Raw genomic sequence first — 9,545 nt, forward strand, 5'->3', positions numbered from 1 at the left:
TGGTTTCAGCATCTCTTGAAGATTCAAGAGAGGTTCAATGTCAAGAAGGTATGGTTGGCAATGTTCTTCAAAATATGAGCCAAGCACCAAACCAGGGTTGGGGAGAACAAAAACAGAATTACAACCACACCTCAAATAATGCATTTGGTTCCTTGAATTCGCATATTCCTTCCAATGGCATTGCATCTCCCTTGGGCCAGGGTTTGAACCAGAATAGTGGAATCTTCAATGGAAAGATGGACATGTTCTCGAGTGGCCAATCAAATGAAGTTGCTTCAACTCTTATGCAGCAGAATGAGATTGAAATTTCAACTGCTGAGTCAAGAATGAGATCCAATGATAACTTTCTTTTCGAGCAAACAAAGCTGCAAGGTGGTTTTGTTCCTCAAATTTATCATTCCTTGGATGATTTAATGAATGTAATGATCAAACGGGTATGACACCTTTATGAACTTGTTTTCTGTCATTTACTGATGTCTTATACTTTCATTGATGATATTTTACTAAGACTATGACATAGATTTCGAGGGCTGTTTGGATAATGTGGCCTTAGTTTATTCAATTTTTGTTATCAAATACCTTGTCATGTACCTGGAAATAGTTGGTAAATGGTGACAATATGTTGCTTAATTTGGGAGCATCATATAACTCTGCAAATGACTTCTTGGCTCTAGAATTACACTCTTTGAGATACTTGTCTATTTAGGAAAGTTTTGACACATTCAAGTGTTCCTGTTCTCATAGAAAATATAAACACTTCAAAAATGTGGATTCATTAAGAAGTTACTGTTTAGATCTGCTAAAGAAGTCATCGTTCAGTCCTATCATATTTTTATTTTATGGCCTTTTTGGGTTACCTACATATGCTATTTTTGCTTGAAATTTGAATTTTGATTTAAATCAGTTTCTTATTTTCAAATTAATCCACACTTGTATTGTTGCTCTCCATAGGCGATAGATGTGCTAAACTCAAAACTTTGACTAGAACCAGTATCCCTTTTATTAAGAAGGAATCACCACACCTGATTTTGAACTTTTAAACTAGCCTGTGTTGTTGTTCAATATCTCTTCCAGATATACCCCTTGACCAAAGTGTATAAAGAAGTACGGTCGGAAGAAAATTACTCAAACTGGAGTTGCATTCATGCATTTGGCTTGTTCATGACCTCAGTTCAGAAACCACAGACTTATTGTTGAGGTTAGTCTAAAGAGAAATGAGAAAATCTTGAGAGAAGCTCACGGGGTGCATGCCTTGAGATTTGCCTAGTGCTAGGTGTTCAGTAGGAGACTCGAAGCTTATGACTTGTCCGCTATTTGTCAAGGCTTATTTCTCGAGTTACTAAGGCTCGCACCTTGATTTACTATGGCGTACAACTTGGAGCAAAAGCTTCAGTGAGGTTATTGGGCGCCTCCTTTGTATTTGCCTTTTCTACGCTGTACTTTGTACAAGCCTCAACATTTGGGGTTGTTTTTAGCAGCCCAACCCTGTAAACTAGAAGGAACAGAAAAACTGAATTGGAATCGTGTAAATGAAGATCCTATTCTTCAATTTGTTAGTGTATCATATAAGATACCCTGAATTATACACGTTTTTGTGGTTTTATAACATTTATCTCTACCCTTTTACCTTTATAAAAAGGATTGCATTTCTGTTCTTATGTAGGAACAAGATGGAACCATGTCAGATGGTGTCTTTGGATTCGACAATTCCTCTTTCGGAGCAGTTATATAAAGTATCATTCGCAGCTAATTTTCTTTGCCTGGGATTGAGCAACAGAACTATCAAGAGTCTGTATCAGTATGAAATCTGTCTTTCTTCTTCTCCTTTGTTTCTTTCGTTCAGGACGCTTTTTACTTTTTTCTCGGGAGGTCGGGGCTAGGAGGGGGTGAGGTTACTGAATCAGTTCTTTACTTACAGAATCTTTGGAAGTAACATGGATTCTATATCGTGTTAATTTGTTACATTCTCCATATCTACTTAGAATTGTCGGTATTTTTTCTGTTTTGTTTATGAAAATAGGTTCTTTTATCGAATTTCACCAGATTTTGTAAGGGTTCGACTCCAATTGAGTTAACAGTTTCGGTATTTCCCTGGGATACAAGAAGGCCAACGATTCCCTCACCTGTTTGCCGGTCGGAAAACCAAGGTACAGTTGCAGCACCGGCAACAAACTTCGTGTAAATAGTTCAAAAAATATTCATGCTCTCGACTACTTTTGTGCTCGGCCAATCACTCGAGATTCTCGACTATTTCATTTTTTGATGTTAGCCATCTATAGTGGCCTCCAATCAATGGCCGAGGAAACTAAACTGAAACAATTTATTAATTTTAAACAAAAATAAACTTTACGAAACAACTTGAAATTTTGTTGCCATTTTGAGGACCAAAGTAGATATTTAACATAAGGTTTATTTACCTCTATTAAGTGGTCATTTTTACATTATACCACCCACTATATTAAATCGGACTAAATCAAATGGTACGGTCTAATTCGATATGGGTCTTAGAATTAAGAGTTTAACGTTGTTTCAACATGGTTTCAAAAATACTTTTTATTTACCTCTCTACCGAGTCATAATTTAATCGACCAGGTTTTAATTATTGAAAATCGAAAGAGTGAAAGTGAAATAAGAAAATATATAAACAATTTACATATTACAATATGTCCCCGTTTGATCCATATTAAATTCAATTACATTACATTCCATTTTTATCTCTCCTATTTTCAATCACACAATCTTTCATAAAATAATATTACACGTAAATCGAAAATTTTTCCTTCTTTTTCAACAACTCATTTTTCTAAAAAATATTATTCCTCCCATTTTCATTTTCAGATAATGGGAGTCAAACGGGGGCTATATCATAAAGAATACAAGAATTGGATTGGATCTTTTTTCTTCATAGAACCAATAAGTTATTTTCATAATTCTCAATAAAAATCGATTTGGTACAATTACCAAAAGAATAATATTATTTGTACATAAGAAAGTTACATAATTGTTTACATGCAGATGAGTTGGCAAAATAAGAGTAGGATTTTTTAATTTTTTTTTCAAAGAAAATCCGATCCTATCATATCTCATAGAGTCTTTAAATACAAGACGCTTTCTATTTTAAGTACTCAATACTTAAAATTATGATTCAAGATACTCTTTAAATTAACATTGTAATTTACAGAGTGAGTTTAACTCTCCAAATGTGGAGAGCTAAACCCACTATCTACAATCTAATACATTTAAAGTATTTCAATTTTCAAATGGAAAAATAATATAATAATCTATAGGAAGCTAATGAAAGCAAAAGATAGGAAAAAACAATAAATATTTTTTTAGAGTTGAAATTAAGTATTAAATATAAAAAGCATATTTGAGTACTTAAAAATTTTCTATCTAACTTCATAGATGCCGTTTAAATTGTAGAATATGTTCTCACTACACCACGTGTGTAGCTACGTAAGCTATCGTGTACATGTTCACAAGCATTATCAAAATACCCAAAATATGAGTCCGAACTAATGAGCTACCATCCCTTCCTCCCCTATCAAGGTGACACATAGACGAAGCTACTTGATGGCTTGCTGGCTCAGCTTGACTCATGGGCCACCTGAGATCATATTGAGACAAGTCATGAATCAAGTCCATCTTTATTTTTTCATTAATTGACGAGCTCAAAACTTGAAATGCATGAGTTGGCTTGTGAGTGAGGCTCACAGCAAGCTCTTTTGAGCTCATGGGCTGAGTCATATTTTACTCATTTTTAAATTTCTTAAAAATATGCGCTCCTGGGGAAAAGAGCCAAAGAATCAAATTGAATCGTGTTTATTGACAAGGGTCGAATTTGAATATTTAAGGATCGAGTCGACTTGATTCAACTAATCGTTGCTACCCCTAACTCCTTCAAATTATATATTCACAACACATACTCAAATAATTTTTAATTTTCTATTTTAAGAGAAATTTGTTATTATTTAATATTTATTAATTAGTTGAACAGAATAACCAGTGGGGGGCCCACCGCCCCACGTGGCACTCCTTGTGCTGTGCAAGTTGTGCAACATAAAAATTGTTCCAAGTAGCCATTATACCACTTAATTAAGCCCTAATTGTGCTCCCGCAACCATTTATATGCGTAGCCATTTTTCGCCAGACTCATAAAGGAAAATATCTAAGAGAATCGGCGAGATCAATATGGCCACAGGAGCAGCCGGAGACGGACTACTCCGCGGCGTATTCGAAGGATGCATTTCCGGTGGTGATATGGGGATCCAGCGGCGGCCGTATCATCGGAATTGTAACTGCGCGTTACATAAATCGAAGGGCCATTGTTCGCATCCGCCGAAAAATACGCAGGTGTCGTATCCGGTGAGGCGATCGTGGAGCGAAAGTAGCCTAGTGTTGATGGCCGCATCTGGCGCTGGGCATTTGTCATCTGGTTCTTCTCCGGCCATGAGTACCGATACCGGAGAGATTCCAAGGACGCGATCGCATTTGGTGTTGTCTAACCTAGAAGACAAGAAAAATCCTTGTAAGATTTGATTTAGTTTTAATAAGTGAATAACTGTGTAAATTAATTACACACTTTATTAGCTTCCTTATATAATTTCTTCATTTTTTATTTTATTTTATTTTTTTACTTTCGAATATGGTTTCTAACTGTCATTCATTGAAAAGCTCATAGACGCCGTAGAATTAGAAATCGAGGTTTTATTTCATTCACTTGATCCTTCTCAATGGCATGATTATTTGTAATTGAATTTTATTTTGTTACGATTGAGTAAATGAATATATAATTTTGTTTTAATCAAATTATATCATACAAATTCGTTAACTTCATGAACTTTTACAATTTTATGTCCTGCACGAGGGTGTGTATGATTGAATTTGATTGGACAATATAATGAACCCATTGAATTTGTTAATGCATTAATTGCTCATAAATATGAACACAATATCATTCTTAACTAATCTTCAATGTCCAACTTTGAGTAATCTGAAAGCCAAGAACATAAAAGCAATACCAAACTGGATTTAGTGCACATTTAGCTTTGATAGAAGCAGAAATTCCGCTTGAAGGTACTTTGATAATGAAATTTAAATTAATAATTGAATAAGGTTTAATGAATCTTTCATTTTCACTAATAATAATATGTTGAACATCGGAAGCACTAAGCTCTTAATTAGGCAGATCACGTGATCGGTTCCTCAGTTGGTTGTGCTAAAACAGGCACTTAATAAAATCTTTCACCAGAAACTGGAAAAAGAATTAAGAATATTTAAGAAATATATGTCGGCAGTAAAGTTTCTCTTTTAATTTTACTTTACTAGAAAACGAGCTGTTCTTCACGCGTATCAGGAGATATTTTGAGGCAAAATACATTGATTGGACATCGGTTAACTTGTCTGCCTGATTTTTCTGCTAAAGTTTTGACAAAAGCCAAATTTGACATTAGCATTTTTTTGGAGAGAGTTATCATCTCAAAACAGGTATGGAAAAAATAGTTCCCGACTCGCTACCCACTATGTTTAAAGTTAATTTTAAAATTATATTTTTTATCAAACAAAAATAAAAAATTTATTATCATTTTTAAAGAAAATATGGGTTTTTCTTAAAAAAAAAAGAAAAAAGAAAAAAAAAGCAATAATATTTACTAACTAATGACAAAAAAATAAATAAAAACACAAAAAGATGAATGGGGCAGGTCCCCTATCCTGCCCCGTTTCGCTTTAATCGGGTATGAAGAAGGGATAAGGTAAGAAAAATACCCGACGGAACGGGAATGGAAATGGTTGACCCGTCACGCTATCGTCCCTAACTTCAACTTTTTATCTTTTAACCAAATCATTTAGCTCTTGTTTGTTTTCCATTCTTTTTAAAATATATTTTTCTTCATTTTCTTTTCAACCACTCATTTTTGAATAAAATGTTATTACATGTAAAGTTATTATTATTAATTTTTTTAACTACGCATTCTCCATCAATTCACGATTCCAAAATGTATTATTAGGAAATAATGGGGCTCAAAAAGGCCCTTAACTTTTCAAATATATATGAAATAATAATGAATTTTTTCCTAGAAGTTACTGATAATTTTTTTTGCTATTTAGTCAAAGTCAAAAATTAATTTTAATTATACATAAATAACTACTAAGTCTACCATCCATTATTCACACATTTTGTTGGTATTATTCATTTTAAAAGTTATTAATAATTTTAGATGAACATACACAAAGTTTATCACACCTGAATGGTATTCGCTTGAAAAAAATTATTTTCATCGAGATTGACTAGACTCGAACTCATGACTTGAAAGAAAGTATTTTCATCGAGATTGATAGAACTCACTTTGCAGCTTCAATGTTTAATAGGCGTTGTGCCTCGACAACCACTCAGACATGAATTACTTACTAATGGTAGGTCCAATTAGATAGATTTACCCTCTAAAACATGTTTTGGTGGGAACAAAATGTTTTTGTTTGCTATAATATCTAAAAGTTTTATAAAGATAAATATTGTAAAATATCATCAATGTTTATTTCTCTTATCCAAAAAGTCATCTAAAAAATCACTTGTATGGCACTTGAGATTCCACGTAAACACTCCCTCCTCATCTCTCCCTCTCTCGCCCACCATGCACCGTCTTGAATCGTCATGGGAAGCCCCATTTGCTACCTCCCTCCCTCTCCTCTTCCACCTCACCACCACCACCACCACCGCACTTGTAACTCTCTTCAAAAACTAATCCTCACCCGCCGCTCCTTTCTCTTCCTATCCACCACCGTCTCCCTCCCAACCCCAATCTCATCCGCCATCACTCCACCACCACTAGACACCACCATAACAGACAGAGTTTTCTTGGATTTCAGCATCTGCTCATCGTACTTCCAAAACCGAACACTCGGAGATGACCTCTCTCAGTGCACAGATTCCCAACCATTAGGCCGCCTTGTTCTTGGCCTCTATGGCAATCTTGTCCCCATAACAGTGTCCAACTTCAAAGCCATGTGCACTGGCTCTTCTGGCTCATCCTACAAGAGCACTTTGGTCCAAAAAATATTCCCGGGACAGTTCTTCGTGGCCGGTCGACAAGGCAGGAGGGATAAAGGAGAGGTTAAGCCACCCTTGCAATTAGTTAAGAACTCAGAAACAGTTGATTCTAAGGCTTTTTTGTTGGAACACTCAAGGGCTGGTGTTGTTTCATTGTGTTTATCAGAGAATGATGATGATGATGATATTAAGCTCAACCCAAATTACCATAATGTTGAGTTCTTGATCACAACTGGACCTGGACCTTGCCCTCAGCTTGATAATAAGAATATAGTTTTTGGAGCTGTTCTTGAAGGTCAGTAAAAAAATTTAAACTTATAATTAGTAATTTTTTGAATTAAGAATCAATTTATATGCAAGAAATATATAAATAATTTGACCTTTTATAATTCCTTGGTATAGTCACTTGAACTGCATTGATTAATTATAGGGTTGGATGTGGTGAGCACTATAGCTTCAATTCCTACTTACAAACCATCAGAAAGAATCAGGCAATACAATGATTTTGCAGAGTTTATTGGAGATGGAAGAGCCAAAAATGCTCGTGCAATATGGAATAGGCCCCTTGAGACTGTATATGTAAGTGACTGTGGAGAAGTTAAGGTTGTAAAACCTACGCTTACTCCTACTCTACCTTAGGGAGGAATCTGTTCGAGGAGGGACTTGCGTCTTATTAGCTAGTTGGTGAGGCAATAGCTTTATCGATAAAATGATCAATATCTGGTACAAAAGAATGATCATTATACTGCTACTTGTTTGTTTAGGTTCGATGCATGTGCCCATTAATTATATACATTCTTAATTTGTAATACGCACATATTTTTGTTCAATCCAAGATTTAAATATTATACCTGCTACCCTTTCTCCTATCACACCTTAATGTATGATGCTATTTGTTTATTTAAGTTTTACTCAGGATGTAATTTTTATATGATTTTGAAGATTTTCCCATAAGTATTTGCGTTCATATTTTGTTGTTGCCTAGTAACAGCCACAAATCATTGAAATATCATAGTATTTTTTTTTTTGATATCCAGGTATCCACCTTACAGTGACTAAATCCTGGAGTCTACACCTTGGCCCCTCAAGCTGCAGACAGATTAAATCGCAGGTTATGCTCCAAACTGATCAGTGCTCAAGAGCCCCCAACTGATCTGCCAAAGTGCCAAGCAAGTCGTTTCCCATCTTTGCACCTTGCCTTCCAGTAGAGCTCCTGCCTTCTAGGATAAATCTTGCCTTTCAGATGAATATCTGTCTTTCAAGAGCTTTCTAGGAATCGAACTCACGACTTCTGATCTGCCAGCCTTGAAGCGCTCTCATCATTGTCAGTTGGGATGTGCCCTGGGGGGCTGAAATATCATAGTTTGAACTTTGAAGAAAAGGTTGCTCCTATTTTTGCAAATCTCTTCTTTCTTTTTCTTGTTTATTTATTTATTTTTTGGCCTCCATTCCAGAGTCTCAAGTCATTAAATATTTCTCGAATTGACTAAAATGGCACTCATCCATGTGGACTTGTGGCAATCATATTGATTAATCAAATCAATTAATAGGTTATCCTCTACCTAAGAGAAAAATCTCGATATTTAAAGGTAACCATTGACATCAAAATCAGGTTGTGAAACTTGTGATTATACCAAGTTTACTTTTAAGAAATCCTCTGACAAGATTGTACCTTAGCCACTATTGATAAGAGTTGATTGTTGGTTATGACTTGGTGAAACGAATTTTTGATAGCACGGTCTTGAATAGGGTTCTGATTGAATAGAATGTGGAGGCAACCAGATGTTGGAGGGGGGTCAATCTTCTGAATGACCGGAATATTGGTTCTATTTTTCACAATGACCTTTACTATTGAAAATATTATTTTATCCTTACTTTTATTATCTACAAGATGTATCATGTATCTTTTCTAAGTTTTTCAATATTTCTTCTCCTTTCGGGATTCATTAACCAGGACTTATGTTTATATTTTTCAACCTTTTAGACACTTCTAAATATTCTCTGTATCTTGATAATTCTTCTAAGGCTGATCTTTCTTAGTTATATATCCTAGAACTATTCCTTCTGAAATTTCTTCTTCTATATCTTTATGTTTAGTTATAATATTTTCTACCTTTTTTATTTCTCTACTAGTTCTTACATAATCAAATCTTATATTATGCTCACAATAATAATCTATATCTCTATATATTTCTTCAAGTTTTTTTTGGCCAACAGAAAATACGTCTCCAGACTTTTCAGCTAATTTAAGTAAAAGCAAAATATCTTTCTTATCTAAATATAATTTAGGATAATTATCATCATTAGAAATGGATGTGGATGCTTGTGAATTGTTCATCAAAATTAATCAAAGTATAAACATGTAAAAGCGAGTAAATAACCTACAGTAATCAAATAGAAGTAAACAGGCTTTCCCTCCAGTATGCTTTTATAGATGTTTTGCATGTACTTAATCAATCTTCTGAATCAAGTAGAAGTTCAAAATGTTTTTTGAAAT

At 34.6% G+C, this 9,545-nt stretch overlaps 3 protein-coding genes across 3 annotated transcripts in view; all 3 read left to right on the plus strand.

Moving 5' to 3' along the window:
- The window catches only part of LOC111374500 (two-component response regulator ARR18-like), a 7,047-nt gene extending 4,995 nt beyond the window's left edge, over window positions 1-2,052 (plus strand). The window contains exons 5-6 of the mRNA XM_022997175.1: window positions 3-434; window positions 1,664-2,052. Coding sequence (XP_022852943.1) covers window positions 3-434; window positions 1,664-1,732 — 501 coding nt within the window. The 3' untranslated portion in view covers window positions 1,733-2,052. The remainder of the gene's footprint in view (window positions 1-2; window positions 435-1,663) is intronic.
- A 2,139-nt stretch (window positions 2,053-4,191) lies between these two features.
- LOC111374510 lies at window positions 4,192-4,539 on the plus strand. The gene has a single exon (XM_022997183.1). The coding sequence runs from the start codon at window positions 4,192-4,194 to the stop codon at window positions 4,537-4,539; it is 348 nt and encodes a 115-aa protein (XP_022852951.1).
- A 2,012-nt stretch (window positions 4,540-6,551) lies between these two features.
- LOC111368262 (peptidyl-prolyl cis-trans isomerase CYP28, chloroplastic) lies at window positions 6,552-7,979 on the plus strand. The gene is made up of 2 exons (XM_022989506.1): window positions 6,552-7,343; window positions 7,479-7,979. Exons 1-2 carry the CDS (start codon window positions 6,653-6,655, stop codon window positions 7,685-7,687), a joined length of 900 nt encoding a protein of 299 aa, XP_022845274.1. The 5' UTR covers window positions 6,552-6,652; the 3' UTR covers window positions 7,688-7,979.
- Window positions 7,980-9,545: the final 1,566 nt, after the last annotated feature.

Source organism: Olea europaea, chromosome 2 (genome assembly GCF_002742605.1).
Source record: "Olea europaea var. sylvestris chromosome 2, O_europaea_v1, whole genome shotgun sequence".
NCBI classification, from domain to species: Eukaryota; Viridiplantae; Streptophyta; class Magnoliopsida; order Lamiales; family Oleaceae; genus Olea; species Olea europaea.